The following is an 18,712-nucleotide window of genomic DNA, read 5'->3' on the forward strand; positions in this document are numbered from 1 at the left end:
GACCAAGCTCAGCTATAGAGAAATTAACCTGAGATCCCTTAGGAAAAAGCAACAACTGCTGAATAATTGAGGAGATGTACATGCATCAGCTAACTCAGGATCCTGAAGAAGTCCAGATGCATTCTGGCTGTCCACATGCAAACCCTCTTCCATCCCCAAAGGTAAGCATTTCTCAGAGCAGTTGTAGTCTTTCAAAATTCATTATGCATGACCTGTTGGAACAACCTCTGTCCGTGGTACTGACGCAGCCAACAGCTGCCTGCCAGCTCCCAAAACATGTCACTTGGGGCAGCTGACCGTGGTGCTGCAAGCACGGTTCACTGGGAAATGTTACTGTGAAGTGGGTAAGAGGAAATCAGTAGCAACTTCTGCCCATTGCAAGCAGAGTTGGACAACTTCATTACAGAGAAAATGGAGATTTCTGTATTTCAGAAGTGACTCCATTTTAGAGGAAATCTGGTGAAAAGATGTAAATATGACCTGCACTCCACCACTGGAGTAAAGTATTCAGAAAATACACCTGAAAACATGGTCCTAACAAACAGGTAACGAAACTTTTTTTTTTCCCCTGGAGTTACTAATAGAATATAGTCTCTATTCTTTACCTTCAAGTGGAACATAGCTGATCATCTATGGAAGGTCTGATCAGTTTTGGTTTATGTTACTGTTGAATCTTTGGAAGCAAAATCCTATCAAGACCATATCACTTCAGTCATTCCATTTCTGGAACTTGACTGTCTGGTAATGTACTTGCTACTGTAGTGCTGAAGTCAAGAGTTTGTACAAAAAATGTAGGCAAATTTTAAACAGTTACAGAAAGATCCTGGAGTTTTAACTTCCAGCTTCTTGAGGGAAGCATCAGCAACAAACACACCTTTGCTTACCTGAGCACAATACATGCTATCTTTCACCAAGACTAGATACTGCAAAGCATTTCTCGTTTCCACTGAGTTTCTATTCACCAGCATCTAATTTGAGGAGGATATAAGCACAGACTGACAAATCTTTAATGTAGTGAATAGCTTATCAACATCTGTCACTGTGGATGTTGCAACAAAAAGCCTACACAGGCTAAGTGAATGGTTCCAACTTACTGATAGGGCATGTAATCTACCTCATTCCTGCTGAAGTAGAGAAGAATGTGTGATGTTTACCATATTCTAACAGAAGAGTCTAGAATCTCCTTAATTAAGAAGCAAGGCTTGAATGTCTGAACAGGTGTTCAGAATTTAAAATACTTGACCATTTTCAAGACTTTTAAAAATGTAGCCTCACTACTAAATCTTTACACAGCAAGTCAAAAGTCTCTGAAAGGATGCCTAAATATTACTTCTCTTTTTTTCTCTCCTCTCTCTTCTCTCTGTCTCAGAAATACAGTAGAGTATCAGTTCCTGAATTCAGAAGATGATGCTCTTCCTGAGGTCAATACAGGCAATGTGACACACTGCATGACTGACATACCACTGACCTGGCAGAAGCTGGCCATCTGAGCACCACTGCGTCCCAACTGAGGTGGAACTCTGCATAAGGATTCCCTGTTTCCTTCTCTGTATCCCTTACTGTGAGGACAGAGGAGAGATCTCTACTTAAAGCTGGAAAAAGAAGTAGATCAATGAAGAAATTATAATTTGAATGATGGTGCTAAATAGCAATATAGTACTATAGCCAGTTCTCATGCATAGGACATACTCCAAATTCCTTCCAGGCTTTTTTTCAGAGACTTTCTAGGTCTGATGTAGAATGATACAAAGGTCTGTGCCAAGTCACTGGCACCTCCTCAGCTTCTACTTTTGGTCAAGCACTATCCTTCAGTAGAAGAATTTTCATATTCTCCTTTAGGATCTCACTTGGAACTACTACTGGTCTTCATCCAGTTTCTATCTAAATAAGCAACAGATGCAGGGTTTACCACCTGAAATACTGACAAATACAGCAGATATCTCCAAAGCCTTCTGAAAAGTCAAATTATTTCATCAAAGTTAGAAATAGGTGACATTAGGTTACCAGTACAAATGTCACTGCTATGTGTACCTCTTCAGTCTCAAAGACAGAAACTGGCCTTTTTCTAACAGCAACTTGAATTGGTAGTTTAAGCCATTGTTCCCTGGAACAAAAAGCCAAGAATTTCCAGGAGGGAAAAACAAAGTACTTGTCTGCAATATGACTCTATCAGACAGAAACCCAGACCGCATCCACCAATCTAATGCAAACTGAGTAGGGGTAACAGTTCAGAGATTACTATCAGGCACAGCAGCCAATATAAGGCAATATTTCCAGTACACTTTCTTTCTTCCCTCTTGCCCTTTGGCATAGTGAATCCAATGAAAGTTTTAAGATGATGAAGATTTCTTCAGGAACTTGACAAAAGAAAGAGTTTTGAAGTCTCCAAAGAGATTAGGAGGATAGATGTTCAGTAATTTTCACCTGACTGCTACAAAAGAAACAAGAGAACTGAAGACAGGTCATGGATGCTCTGCTCTGTATGCCTTTTACATAAGGATACTGAGCATTAAATACACAAAGTCTCAAAGATTTCTACTATAGAAACCTCCATTGTGTGCATTATATGGCATATGTACATGTCCAAAGACCTAAATCACATTTCCTTTTACAGCAGGACAATGATTTTTTATTTACTTTAATGAAAATATGTGACTCTAAGCATGAGATACCAAGGGTGAGATTGAGCTTCACATTAAGACATCTATATTTAGTTATGTATGCTCTCACTGTAGTCAATGGAAATCAGATTTACAGAGCTACTAAGCACACCACACCTAAAGCACGTAAGCAGTGGCTGCTTAGTCAAATACCTGTCCATGCTCTGTTGATTTCTCTATATTCACTGACCACAGTGAAAGCACACATCACTCTTCTGACAAGACCCAAAACAAGTGACTACAAAATGCTGCTGAGACCAAAGCTTAGGGACTTCATTTGGGAGATAACTGATGAACATCAAATGAGACTTCATCATTAGTGAATTGAGATTAGCTCAGCTGGTCAGAGCACAGTGCTAGTAACACCGAGGTTGTGGATTTGATCCCCACACAGGCCATTCACTTAGGAGTTGGACACAATCCTTGTGGATCCCTGCCAACACAGAACATTCTGTGATTCTGTGAATATTCTGTGAACTCTTATTGCTGATTTAACAGGAACAGGCTCATCTAGGTTTACAATATCACACTATTTTAATTTTTGTATATGTAGTATTCTACAGAAATAATGAAATCCTAATCAGGTATCAATGATAATTCTCATTGATGCAGGGAGAATTAAAGAGACAGAAGTCTTTCAAACTATTATCAAAGCAAGCTAATAACTATGCACAGAAGATTTCATGCATTAAATAAATTACTCATACAGTACAAGAGTACTGTTATTACATCGATATTCAGGAGGTTATGGGGAGTAAGTGCAGAACAAGACCTCTTCAACTTTATTTCGTCTTATATTTGAATTTTCACACTTGCTAGCTACAGAGAACCAGAAACGTAGCCATTTCTTATGCAGCAGTACAGTAATACACAATCACGTCCTTTGATTACCAGCTTACCTGGAATTAACATCACCATGTCCAAGTTGACCATGCTGCCCATATCCAAATGTGTAAACATCACCATTTTCCATCAAAACCACTGAAAAACAACAAAATATTTTTCTGACATACACACATGACATGGCACTGCACCAGTCCTGGTTACCCTTCTGAGTTGCAGCTTCTGATTCCCAAGAGATCCAGATCAGATTTCCACAACCCAAAACAACGAGCACCTCTATGCAGGAGTAGAGCTCTGCCATACAGATGTTTTAAATTGAATCCAAAATTGCTTACAAGCTCTGATATAACTCAGTATATGATACTTATAGCCCTTTTCACTGCTAAAGGACAGTGAGATACCTTTCATTGCTGGAATAAGGGAGGTGATGTGAGGATTTGGGTGGTGATCTTACTTTAGCCTGTAATAAAATGGCATAAAATATGTCAGGGAAGGTTTAGGCTGGATATTGTGAAAAGGTTCTTCACCCAGAGGGTAGCTGGACACTGCAATAAGCTCCACAGGGATGGGGTCACAGAAGCCTGACAGAGTTCATGAAGTGTTTGGACAATACTCTTAGGCACATGGTGTGATTGAGATGTGACAAACTCACCCTGCCACGTTTTCAGCTTTTAGCACTCCTGCATACATCCACTTTAAAAAATTGAACACAAAGCAGTGAAGACACGTATGACAACCTTAAAAAAAAACCCTCTCTATTATAATAATTAACATTGATTTGTTTTTACCTGAATGATGAAATCCACAACTGACTTGTACAGCTCGCAGCTCACAGTCAAAGCGGACAGCCCCTGGTGGATATGTTGTGATTTTGCTGGCATCCTTCTCACCTCTTTCTCCACTTCCATCTATAAACAAGACTTACAATTATATACTATGCATTCTAATAAATTTATATTAGAAGAATGAATAGAACAAGAATAGTAACTCCCCACTCCACCTCTTGTAAGGTAGAAGAGAGAATTCACAGAGTAGCAAAAGAGCTCAAAACGCGGCATCAAAGCAGATGTGGAAGATGACAGAAACTATTTTTAAACAATGCTCTATAAAGGTACACACTGGAAAAGATCCTCTAAAGCAGAAACTGGCCAGCAGACAAAAGGAACCAGCGAAACAGAAAATGCAAACTACAGAAGCTTTGCTTAAAAGCCATCACTTTCATTCTTCGGTAAGGCAGCATTAGTAAGTAGGAAACAATGTAGTTAGACTTAACAGGCATAGCCTAGTCTACCTTTTCCAATTACTACTCTTTAAGGAGTTTACTTGACTCCAATTCAGCCACAGAACCCCTGTTCTAAGTAGGTGACAATTACTTACACAGCTCATTTCTAACAATGCAGACAACTCACCCAGAGCCTGTTTCCTGTCTGCTTCCATGCATCTTTAGACATAATTTCTGTGATCTGTTCTAGTAATTATGTATGAGTTCAGTAAGTATGAAGTGCATTATTGATTCCTAAAGCCAAACTGCCTTCACATTGGACAAAAGCACTGAAGTGCAATGTGTTATTCCCAATTTTCTTGCAAGCTACCATCTTCTCCAGAAATCAAAATGTTTCCTAACAGTTGCTTCTCAAAGAATTCAAGGTATTGTTAAATTTACATCTCTACTTAGAATTTCAACATGTTTTCTTGAATAATCATCAGTGGAAGTCTAAACTTCAGGGCTTCATTATTCCCTCTGTGAAGCACAGTAATTACAGACTTAGAAAAATTTTTAATATAATTCTGATTTGATACATATTGGTCAAATTTTTCTTTTTATTGCAGAGGAACTGCTACTACAGAAAAGTCATTTCACACTTTCATTACATGTCAGTTTTTAAAAATCTTACTGTTCAAAGAACAAAGCTATTTTCTAGTGATGACTTGAGTATAGAAATGATATGAATCTGCATGTAGTTCACATCTGTAAAGAACAGTGTGTAAAGGTACTAATGGTTTTGAAGAATTAGGTTTAAAAGCATAGGTAAAGTACCCCTTTGAAACATGCACTACATACTGGATACATGTGAAATGGAGATGTGATTAGGAAAACTTGTCTCTCAGAATTGCCATGGCATTTTTGAGGTTGTGTACTACCAGACTGTACACAAATTAGAAGAAGTGTCTCTGAAGGTCTCTGTGCAGCTTTTTTTTTTAAATTGTATTGGTAGCATAAGGAAATATAAGGAGACAGAATCATCATTGAACAACAACCCCCTCAAAATTACAGTTTTCCTCTTAGTTCCATAATTCTGCCTTAAGCAGCTCACAGTATTTTAGTCAAGTTTTACTACATCTCAAATACAGCACCTTTGAACTTTTTATGTCTACTTTTGCATTGAATTCTATATGCCAAAGTAATCAGGAGTGGTTCTAGCAGCTGATATTGCCCCCAGAATTATTTATTCAGCAAGGAGTCTGCTTACTGCTTCCCAATTTGAAACTCATACAAGTTTTTCAGACAGGAGCAGAAAACCAGCTGATTATTCTGGAAGTCTACCTGTGGCCCCCGTACCCCCTCCTCCCTCAGACACTGCTGGATAATAAAAAATATGAGCTCTCCCACTGTGTAAATGCACTTGATTAATCATCTGTCAGAAATACACATGTCCAGTAAGAATGTGTCCTGGCTGCATGCACTTCCAATGAAACACACTGAGCATACAGCAACCATGTCACCTAGGCAGTCACATTAGCAAAATGTGGCAGCAGCGTATCAAGTGATCTGCAGAAACTTAAAGAGGCACATGTGCATTTCTGCCTCACTGTAAGAAAAATATCCTGCTCTAAAGGGCTTAAAAAAAATTAATAAAAAGTTGGGGATTCCTGTTATCTCAGTTGATAAATGTGATACTACCCTTAAATAAAACTTGATTCAAAATCTAGCCCCATTTTCTCCAAGGTTGCAAATGAAAGCATAACAGTACTTCCCTTGAGGAAATACTAAGTATTAGTGTGCAAGATGCAGAGACAAGTACATTCACACGAAACAAGTTTTGCAATTACGTATCTGAGCAATAAATTTATTCTAAAGGATAATGTTCTACAAAGTTGGCGCTTCCAAGCTAACTTCTTAAAGGCTCTAAGAATGCAGGAATAGAAGCAACTATCCTTCATGAATATCTTACTTTGCTCAAGTGTGTAATTTTTAAACTGAAAATGGAATTCCTGTCAGCCTTCTTTGCATGGTTAGTAACTGTCTCAAGAGCTTTGAATTGTTTGCATCTTCAAAACTTGATAAGCACGTGATAATTTATGTGTGTTCCAACAACATTCTTGCAACTAAAACAGCTAGTCTTGTTTAGGAAAAAAAAAAGTCTTTTGACCAAAATACACAAAGCCAAATAGAATATCATTATATCATTGCTTACTTTTAGAGCAATATTTCTGGACTACAGTGTTTATCTGTTACCCCATTACATGGCCAATACCTATCATATTTTTCCAGCAGCACTGGCTAGAAGTTACACTTAGAGATAAGGCTGCAAATAAACTGGGTCCTCTTTCCTTCCATTACTTTCAAACAGTCAAAGTTTTTTAAAAAAATGTGAGTCAAAAGTGGATGCTGAAAGCTTATTTGCATGTCTCAGGGAACAACTGTAACTAGGGAGATACACATTTGTTTTCCTTCAAACAACTGTGCACTTATTAATTTCATCATATGTAATATCAGAATAACTGTTCCTGAAAGGGAAGCATAAAAAGCCTACTGAAACAGAAACTCTTATTGTTGGATGCACTGGAACCTTTAAGCAGAGCAAGTTAGTATCTCCAGTGTTCTCCAACTGGAGTACCACTGAACAGCACCTCTGACTCCATCTCTCTGAGACAAGAAAACTCCAAGGAAAAGTACTTTCTGCTGTCAACAAAGAGGGAATGCTCCATGAAAAACTTCACAATGACGGGTTTTCATGTCTGATGTCTCAAAGTTGGGGAAGGAAAGAGAGAGAACTGCAAATAAAACCAACCAATCTCCACTACCACTCAGAAAATTCTTAATTCCTGAAGACGATTTTCCTCTGCCATTAAACATGCTTAGAAGTTCACTTGGCTCATACTGCTACCACAAAAACCACTACTTTCCAGAAACAAGGAAAAAGCCTATTCAGACTCAATAGCAAGTGAAGTATTAAGCTTTAAATGAGACCTCTTCTGGCAAAAAACCCAAACCCAGCATCATTACAGGAAGATATGGTGGACCCTCGCTTGGCCAAGACCAGAGGAAAAGCATTTTGTTAGCCTTCTCCAACAGCAAGGATGGTGATATTCCATTTCTCACTTACCATCCATCTTTGGAGGAGAGAAAAAGCACTTCTAAAGATGTTAAATACCCCACAGATGAAAAGCATTAATGGAATATGACTGTATATTAAGAATTCTTACATTAACTGTCTCTTCACATCACATGCCAACAAATCTTGGTTCTGTTCAGCAGCAATCACCCAAATAAAGCATATTGGTCAAGTTACTGGTTAGTCTCTGTGATGTCCAACTCTCACAGGGTGTTCTGAGTGCCATAATTTACAGACTTTATATACAACATTACTTCAACTAATCAGCCCGTGTCTGCAGCTTCTTGGCTATTCACCCCAGGCTGCAGCTAAAATACCTGTAACCAATTTTACAGATACAGTGCAGAGGGAAAAGGAATATACTCTGGCTGTGGAAATCATCCACATGAGGGCAGCACAAAAAGTAAGTCTGTTGGAGTCTTTAGAGGTTGCTACAGAGTTACTTGAGCTTATAGGTGAAATAAGATATGCAGAGCCACAAGAGCATAACACGTATAATAAAGTGCTAACAAACTCACATTCTAATTATAAACTCAGTCTTAGATGTAGGTTTTCCATTGTCAGCTGTCTCACTCCAATTAGTGTTTCAAGCTACTCTGCCCTTCACATGGTATCCTAGACAGCCAAAAAGTTAAAAACTAAATTCCAACTAAGTTTTCTTGAATGTCTGGTAATTTTCTCTCAGTATTTGCAAAATGGTTGACCTATATCTTGTTCCATCCATGCAGATTCAGCTTCATCTAGTCCTAGTAGTTTTGAGGGTATTTGTTTCCTTGGCATGTTTACCACTACTTCCAAATACAGGGAAAAGGTGGCATTCAAACTGCTGAATCTTAGCTGACTAAAGAAGCTTACTTTGTTTCTTTTTTACTTCTACTCAATTCATTTCTGCAGTTGAGAAAATTTTACAGACTTTCATTAATCTTTGATGCTTTAAGTTTTAGTTTTCAGTTTTTAGAACCAAGATGTTGTACTGCACTAGTCTATAACTCTGAAATTCATAGAAAGCTCTCTTCACAGTTCAGTTAGACAAACGATCCTTTTCTAGCCTGAGAACCAAGGACACCATTGCAGCTTCAGACCCAAAAAGTACAAACAGCAGTGAACTGAGGAGAGCAAACTGGGAGGATGGGACTTCATGACCTGAAGCTGTAATTGGACAATTAACCCCAATAATGGAAATGGACCAAAACTTAAAAAAGTGTGAAAATTCGTAACTCACAGTTCATCTTGAGTGGAGGCACAGTCAGGTTCTTGTATTGCCCAAGGTGTATCCTTTGAAGGCCTTTTCAATAAATATCTACTTTATTCCTTTAACATTGTCTAGCCTGTCTAACCCCTGTTCTAGGTATCCTCTCCAGGCATCACTTTTTACTAAGATGCTCAGTTATGGGAATCCACAGGGACTGGAGATGTAGACTGGAAACTCACTATCTATTTAAAGAATAAGGATGAAACTCAAGCTTATTTTTCTTCTTAGTGCCAAACCACTCCATGAATACTAAACATGTCATACCTAATCCCTTCTATTAATAATTGTGAAAGACAAAGAAGACACAGATCAGGAAGAGTAGGCTTAATTATGCAGTTTTTGCAGTAACAATGACCTTGATATGCCTATAAATGTGAAAAGAGTAAATGACAATGGCAAGATTTCTAAAAAACCTGCCGTTTCAATGAAACTGAAGGAGTTTTCAACTGAAGAACCAAACAGATGAATTGCACAAGTGACAGACACTTGGATTACTATGAAAAAATCCTTCACTCTGAGGGTGATGAAGCACTGCAACATGCTGCACAGAGAATTCGAGGATGCCCCACCTCCGGAAGTGCTCTAAGCCAGGCTGGATGGAGCTTTGAGCAACCTGATCTAATGGAAGGTGCCCCTGTCCATGTCAAGGGGGTTGGGACTGGATAATCTTTAAGGTCCCTTCCAATCCAAATCATTCCATGACTCCATGGTTTGACAATATGTACAAGTACATATCAAATACAACTTTTATAGTAGACAATAATTGTCTGAAGAAGTCCTGAGGAAGCTGTCCACATTCAAGTTTAAGTATCATTATCAAGAGAAGTTCTGCAGCTGCAAGCAGAGAAGTGGCAACCAGCAAGTTTAGTACTGGCCTTATCAGTACTACCAGCTGAACTAAACATTCCTTGTCCAAAGATCCTGAAGGTCTGGTTGGCGTGAAGAAGACTACTATAGCAGAAACACCTGAAGGAAGGAGGACAGTCTGGAAAGCATCATGTTCAAATAATTTGCTGATTTCAATGTGATAATGTCCTTTTATCTCTGCTCTATTATTGCTTTTACATTCTTCTTCAAGAAGAGAGGCATGCCTTCTAAGATAAAAAATATACATTATCTTTTTCACAATTCTCACCTTACCTGTTACTCGGATAACAACCCACTTTACCAGTTTTCCTTTTCCCCTTGGAATCTCTTTGAGAAGTTAAGGGGTATTTCTAGTTCCTAGTCAAATTTATGGCTGTCTTTTGAAAAGCAGTCTCCTGAGGCAGAGAATGGTCTAAAAGTTTACTTAAAACCTCCTTATCTGTTTACTATAAGACACAAAGAACTAAAATAAACTGATTATTTCCTTCCATATAGCCTTCCTTAAAGAAAAAGAAATGTTCATTTCTATAGGGCATATCTGACCAAAGTCTTCCAGCACAACACAGACCTTTATACTGTTCTTACAACTCCAAGAGGCAACATAAGCCTCAAACTGACACTAATGAATACAGCTCTTGTAAGGAGATACTTGATCTGAAATGAGTTCCAACAACTAACACATGCCAAAAAGGCACAGCTCTAGGCAGGACAAGCATACTCCTTTATGCACTTGCCTCTGGAGTCAAAGGTTTGCAGTACAGCTAGCAGCAGTATCCAGCTCAAGAATAATGCCCATCGGCAAACTGCCACTCACGTAACAATTCATTATGTGCTTTTTCAACAGGCAACCTCTCCAGTGAGATTATGACAGGTTATTCTAAGTCCATCAAGACTTAAAGCTCAGACAATATGCATTCCGAAGACTGAATGTTATGCAGATTCAAAGTATCAAATTTTGCTTTCATTTTCATAAATTAAACTTAAAATGATTTCACGATCCAGTATGTTCGTAACTCAGTAAGCCCATCACCCACATACACTGAAATTTTATCCCATAAGGCTTCAAATTGATATACAGTTTGTTTGCACACATGCCAAATACAATCAGTAACTTCCACTAATTCAACTGAAATGCCATTCTAACTCTTTTAATATTTAGCTGTTCTTTATAAAAGAGTTGAAGCATTCTGGGTTCACCATTTTTAGGAGCTTCCTACTTTCACCAGGTCTCTAACCTCCATTTTACATATTTATCTTCTGTATATAAATAATGTACGTACAGACACATCAATACACAGATATATACAAACTACAATCAGATTTGAGACAGCTCAACTTCAGTAAGTTCAGTTAGTAATACACTATTTCTTTCTAAGAAACATTTAAGTCATTTATATCTGAACAAATGGCACACTTTGAAATTGAAGATATAAGGAACTAGCTTGCCAGACATACAAAACTGTCTAAAATATCAAGACACATCCATACCTGTACTCTATCAAACCATTTAACTCAAGAATATTGCAGAGAAAAGTATTTATTTTTATTTGTAGTCTCCCTATTCAAAGTTAGCAAAAAGTAATGCTTACATTATTTCACCCCTAAAAAGGGCTTGTTGAAAGGTAACATACCTATCAGAAGATTTATGCCAGAATTATCAAGCCTAGAACTGGTATGTTTAAGTAAAAACCCCAAATAAACAACACAAAAGGACAAAAGCCACAAATGCAGTGGAACAATCTTGAGTCACTCTAACATGTTTCCTACAGTAAAAATAAAGAACCTTAAAAATGAGACAGCATTAGAAATGAGATTAGACACACATAAAGACAATGCATATTTCACAAAAAAGAAAAGGGGAAAAAAAACAAAGATGATGTGGACTAATGAACGTGTAGACTTCTAAAGAAAGGTCAACACTTAAATGCGTTTTCTTTCTCCTCAGGTAGCAAGATACTAACAGGAAGAAAAGGCAGAATTCATTTTGTGCAGTTCTTTGAAAAGACAGATGCAGCATCTGGAAGAAGTGACTGGGAGGCTGGTTTTATTTCCACCCTAGTCAATAAGGAAGACCAAATACCTTTGTGCTTGTCCCGTTTATGCTTTAGCGGTGCTGGAGAGAGTCTGATTCTGGCTAGAGCCTGTTCTCGGTGGTTCATAAAAATAGGACCAGGAATTACAAGGGGGCCTGAGGAGAAACATTTTGCACATGCATAGGAAAGCTCACAAAATGGAAACAGTGTGTCAAACAAAATTCAAATTAAAAGCAATGAAAAAGCCAAAAAGAATAATAATTATAAACTTGTTTTCTTAAATTCAAAAGACCTTAAAATACAAGGAAGTTGCCATGCCTTGATAACTTATGCAAAAAAACCAAAAAACATCCCACAATGATAGTTTTACCTGAATTTCTAAGTATGCAACTGTACTGCAAGCAATGGAAATACACTCAACATTACAGTAAAATTTGATAGCAAATACCCATTATTGCCTTTAAAAGATAAAAAGAATAATTACCATGCCTTAAATCCTACAATATAGCATTCAAAATATTGATTTGGAACAAGGTCATAATATAATTGCTAAATTTAAAAACCACCACCGTAAACTTGTTTGCAATTACTATATTGAAGATGCAGAGGTATAACTCTTAAAGCAAAAGTTCCATGTTTCATGAAGAAAGTTATTCAAATCATATGACTCTTTTGTTATCTTCTTAGTAATTTTGAAATTCATTTATTTTGAAAATATTTTTCAATCTATTTAAAGGTCTTCAAGAGAAGATTTGATTTAAAGAAAGCAATGATACACACATTTAATTTTTTTTTCCAGACTGCTTTTCCTTTTTAAAAATCTAGACTTAGGCAGTGAGGTACTATGCTTAACTGAGGCCCAGGTAATGGACAAGGAATTTGTTTCTTAGATCTGTATTTCTCGTGTTTTATAGGTTAAATATGTCACCATGAAATTTTTTAACATTTTTTGTCCTTTCAGAAGTCTCATATTCAACAGAAACCATGTATCAGAACAAATTAATTTTGCCAAGTGATACTCAGTTCCACAGGTCCCCAAATCCAGCCCCTCCACAAACAGTAAACAAAAACACCCCAATCAGGCTGTTGTGTTATAAACCACTTAAGCAAAACTTAGAATACAAATATTCCTCCTTTTTCTGCAAATTCATTGATACTTTCATTCCTTAGCTGAACTTTATTAAGAACACAGTGTAGGTTAACTTTTAATAAATGCCCATTGCCTCAGGTTTTCTGCTGTCAATTTTATACCATCACCTCTTCACTAATACTAAAAAGCATGGATAGACATCTAAGCAAAACTTAGGCCAAATCTATATAGCTTTAGAACTTTCAGATGAAGAAACTTCCTTCATAGAGAGAAGCTCCCAAATTTTATCATTCACTTAAAAACAAAATGAAAAATGCTTTAAAAATACACTACTGTCTAGGTTAGAGGTTCATACATGTGCTAGGGAATATAATGGCCCAAAACTTCCTCAGTCATGTTTGTTTTTGCACACAGCATAGGATTTTTATTTTTGTTCTATTGCATTCATTTGGACTCTATTCCAGAAGATATCTTCTTACTAATTCAGAGCTCCTTCTCCTAATCAAGGATCATCATTTGCTTTTGATTTACCTTCATCTCGCAGTTTCCTCCTTCAATTGCCTTGCTGTTCTATTCCCCCTTTTCAGTCTCCTCTGAATTCAAACTTCCATTTAGTAGATACATTTTTGGTAAACATTACTTTCTGCCAAACCACTTGCTGTGTTTAGTATTCTACTTTACAAAGTTCTGACTTACACAAAACACTATACCATATTTTGTCTCTTACCAAGTGAGGCGATATAGCAAGGAGAATCCTGAGGCACACCAGGAAAAGGCAAAAAGAGGAAGAGATGAATGACAAGCAGACTACGAAAGCTAAAAATGTCTCTAGGACAAATGATACAGAGGAAAGGCAAATGAAGAACATGAGAAAAAGAGGGAAAAGTGGTGTGGGACTTACTGGAAAGTTTCTAATGAAATTAAAATCTGAAGAAATAGAGAATGGACAGGACAACACACACAAGTGAAAGTCAGATCAGCAAAGTTGCAAAAAGAGATGCAAGGACTGCAAAGAGTGTGGCTTGAAGAGTGTATATCTAAAATATTTGTAGGTGACTGAGTGATCTCTAGATAACTTAGGCAAACACTCTGAAGCTCCAAAACATGCTTGCACAACAATGCAGGGAACAAGATACAGCCCTGAAGGCAGCCTTTGGCATTTCAGTGCTAAGAGCAAAGGTATCAAAAGAGAATTTCAGGAGGACAGAAGTGAAGTACAGTAGGGTGAGCAAAAGTACTATAGGAGATTTGTAAGACAGAGGATGTTTTGTAAGCATAAGAGGCTGTCAGCTCCAGCATGCCCTAGAACATACCTGCCATTAGTTTCCAAGTTACTCATCTGAATCACACTCTCCTAGTCAACGTGACAATTCTGTGACAAACTAACCTTCTGACCCATGCAGGAATTATCTTTGCTTCTGGATATTCCTATACACTCTACATTTACCACTGTGCACAGAACTTGAATCCAAAATAAACTTAAATGCAACAGATTGCCATTTCACAGTAATTTGTACCCAAACCCATGTAACATATCTGTTATCTTCTTTGGGTTTTTGTGCATGCTAAATCTGCAAAATGATCATAATAGAATAGGAAAAATGAAATAAAAAAAATCTACATTTAGATTGCATTGTGATGTCTGCCTTCTTGGTCATCTGCTGGCAAGGTGCAAAGTACCTCCCTCTCCCTCCAAATAACACAGGCAACAATACACTACAACAATTCATGGAGACCATGAATTGCTTTCTGCTCACATCTGAGGTTGCCTGTATGAAGGGATCAAAGTTTAGGTGCTGGGAATATTTTGGTAGAACAATCCAGTCATGCATTAGGTATTGCCTTTAATTTGTTCAAAAAATTTCTGCAGAGTATTATTTGGAAAAGTGCTTCAGAAGCCTCTAAGACAGATCTGCATGGGGAATAACAATCTATTACTAGTCTCTACTTTAGAAGATCAAGTGACAGAAATACGCAGAGGAGTCACTGGTAGACTACAGAACTATTTTAAATCAGCCAGCAGCCTGTATGATGCAAAATGACATTCACTCCCTCCCTTCCCAGACTGTTTTTCCATAGCTGAGCTGAGATGCTGAACAGCCCTAGCTGAAATGTGAAGACTAGCTTTCCTTTCTTGGTCCAGACTTTGCAAAATGGACATTGTTTCACAGGGAATTCAAAGGATTAAAAAAAAAATCTATTTAACCACAGAAATAATTTCATTTTCTCAAAATAGAATGCATTTATTAAATAATGCAGTGGATTTCAGAAAAATGTATAGAATTATTTCATTCTACATGCATTTAATGTGCTTTGGCATTCTTGGTCATCTAAGATCTTAGATACAGCTATGAAGGAGTTTAATGTTTGATTTTATGTAACACAGACTTTGATTTCTTCTAGTACCTCACCCTAAACAAATGCTATTTGGCAAGCTGTGATTGCAGGAGACTGAAATCAATTATCCCAAATGCTGAATTCTGCATCAGTGCACTGAACACTGACGCAGAATTCAGCATTTGGGATAATTGATTTCCAGCAGGCTACCTGAAAAAATAGTACATGACAACACATACATACAGAAAAGTAGTATAAATTCAGGTTGCAGAGCTAAGTCCTAGGTTGGATCACACCCTATGTTGTAAAAACCTATTTTTGGCTTCTTGAAAGAGACCAAGCAATTTCTGGTGTGCTGTGTTTTGTTTGGTTTTTAGTAATAGGAAGATAAAACCCTAGTTTTATCCTTTAACCCTTTAGTTTAGGAAGATAAAACCCTAATATAGGAAATTACCCATCTTAATAGGTCAACAGGTTGCAAATTTTGAGAAAAATATTTCAGAAAATGGAATTAGAGACAAATGCTTTACTTCAGTTCCACTACAAGCAGAAAACATTATAGGGAGATAATGTCCCACCTATAAAGCCTTAAAGGAAACAAAATTTAATATTCTTATGAGGCAGGGCTAATAATTATGGTATGTTAAAAAAAATATCTCTATTTTTCCAACTATGACTAGCAATTTATCATTAAGGCAAAAACATTCATGGAGGATGTCATGTGCAGGCACTAAGGTTAACTGCAGTTTGCTTCTTTTGTTCAAAACATTGTCAATAAAGACAGGATACATGACTCTTCCTGCAGTCTTAAGGCAACATTTAAATTGTGCAAATAGGTATGGAAGAAAAATTAAGGTCGTTTAAAGGGGAAAAAGATGCACACTAGCCAACACAAGCATGCAGAGCAATGTGGCAGTAATAAGAGAATGAGATGGAAGTTTATGATAATCTTAATTTGGACCCTTTCACCCTTCTGAATACTTCACTTTGTATGTATTGTTAAATAAACATAAAATATTAATTTCTGCATATAAATACATGAAGTAAATTAAAACAGCAAATATTAACCAGAACTGTGTCATGGTGTCTACTACAACTCTGATTTCTGAAACTATAACATAAATATTTTTACTTTAAACATCAGTTTTATTAACAATAATTAGCTCTTTCACAAAGGAATCACAGACACAAATGTAACTTCACAGAACCATACCTGATGGTCATTAGGGGCAAAACCCCACAGCTTTCCCTTGAAAGCATTCTCAAAAAGTCATTTGTGAATTCAATATTGTTTCAAGTGAAAAGGTAGGGGGTTTTGAGTGGTTTTGGTTTGCTTAAAAAACATTGAAACAAAAGTAATCCTGAAAGCATCAAAACAAACATTTAACTAAAACCATAAAAAGAAGCTGCACAATTATTTACTAAGTAATATTGCACTCAATATTACACTAACACAGACAGTTCTGCTGTGTATTTAGGTACATGTTGAGCAGACAAGGAGATGCCAAGCTCAGAGTGGCTTGTGCAGATGTTAAACAGATTTGTAGGATACTTAGCCTACCATGGTAAAACTAATCACTGAAGTAACTGAATCAGTTACACTTCAGGAAAATGAAAAAATGCCCAAATCTAGGCAGCCTCAGATTATATTGTCTTAAAACAGAGCAGCTTGGACTAAAATTAATCAATTTTCTGTGGGTTCTTTGTTGTTGCAAGTAGGATAAGACTGATGAAAATTAATTTGCCTTTTCTGTTAGGGCATCAAAAGCTAAACCTTGCTTAATTACACACCAAATCTGCATCTCAGTAATGATCATCTTGAGGTTTTTACATCATAGGCTGAGAAAGAGTTGTAGTGAAATACCAGCGAAGCATGAGACCATTTATTATTGCTGTATTGAGAACCATGCCTATGGTTTTCAGCTTATTAGTTAAATATAGTTGAAAAAGCTATTTTAACATTTTCATTGCCTTCTGAAAAAATCCCCCAGAATTATCTTCAATGATAAATTGAAATCTTTGACTATACCAACATCTATTACTTCAAATACCAATCTGAAAGTCTCATGAACAGCTTTCCAGATTAGCTCTCTCAGAAAATGCTAGTCTTAGGTTCATTACATTAATTGCAGATCTGGCCCACAGATTTCAGTAATCCATTAAGGCAATTTAATGCCCCCATGATGAAAAAAAACAGTTTAATAGGAAAGAAAAAATAATTAACCATGTTCTGAACATTCTAACATAAAAAACTTCCCCACTGCCACAGAAAATAATGAAGTGCAACTATTTCCATATTCATCTCTCATCATTCTCATCAAGCCCCAAAACAGCCTGATAAACAAAAACCACTTCACCATATGGAAAATCAGCTCCTTCACTTCTCACCAGAAAAACAGAGACAGTGAAGAGCTGAGATAATTCCATCAATAATTATATTGAGATATTATGATTTAGCATAGAAGCTGTGATGAATACAGCTGGCTTTATTTCTCAGAAGCTCATACACCCAACTCAAAAATGTAGAATTGGTTTTGAGCCCTCTTCACTGCTTGTCACAGTCACTTGTGTGCAGAAAAGAGCAAAGAACTATAATAAATATTAAGGAACTTATAATATTTTTTAATAGTTGATTATCCCAAACAAACACTTTTTACCCAGTATTAATTTAAAGGATCTATTTTTTGCCACTAAAGCAGAATTTCTTTCTTGAATACAGCAACATAAATAACTGATTCAAAAAATAAAAATTATTAGCTGGTTACAGTTCCATTACAAACTATAGGTTGCAACTCATTTCAATGTAAAAAACCAAAGAAATCTTCAGCCTAAGCACTTTAAATTTCTGAAGTTACTTAGTGTGCTGTTGCTGAGCTGCATGTATACAAGTCCTTTACAACGGTGGCAGGCTACTTGGCTCATGTGTGAGAAGTGAGTTAATTGCTTGTGCCAGTAACACTGAACAGTAACACCAGGTCATTGATATTGTAGCTATTAGCAACAGCTACTTCTACCCAGAACATTCAAATTCAGAGTTAGTATTTTCAGATAAATGCAAATTAAGATGAACATTCTTATCTTCTTCAATACAAGAGATCACAAGTGATCTTGGGGAGAAATTAAGTGATTGTCACACCTAAAGACGTGACTATCACTTTTACTCTTAATTCAAGTGGACCCCAAGAACATATTTTTGTATCACAGGTCATTGTAACAGGACTAAAGTCTAGAGCTTTGAATGAAACACAAACAATTAGACAACTTAAAAATTAGTATAATCCCAGCACTTTTGC

General features: G+C 36.8%; 1 protein-coding gene across 2 annotated transcripts in view; it reads right to left on the reverse strand.

The window, feature by feature from the left end:
- Positions 1 to 18,712, reverse strand: part of MYCBP2 (MYC binding protein 2) — a 173,379-nt gene that overhangs the window by 100,538 nt on the left and 54,129 nt on the right. For both annotated transcript variants that reach the window (XM_058800162.1, XM_058800161.1), the window contains exons 18-20: positions 12,040 to 12,147; positions 4,292 to 4,411; positions 3,560 to 3,641 (exon numbers count right to left, since the gene is read on the reverse strand). In XM_058800162.1, the coding sequence (XP_058656145.1) occupies positions 3,560 to 3,641; positions 4,292 to 4,411; positions 12,040 to 12,147 (310 nt within the window). The remainder of the gene's footprint in view (positions 1 to 3,559; positions 3,642 to 4,291; positions 4,412 to 12,039; positions 12,148 to 18,712) is intronic.

This window comes from Ammospiza caudacuta, chromosome 2 (assembly GCF_027887145.1).
Source record: "Ammospiza caudacuta isolate bAmmCau1 chromosome 2, bAmmCau1.pri, whole genome shotgun sequence".
NCBI lineage: Eukaryota > Metazoa > Chordata > Aves > Passeriformes > Passerellidae > Ammospiza > Ammospiza caudacuta.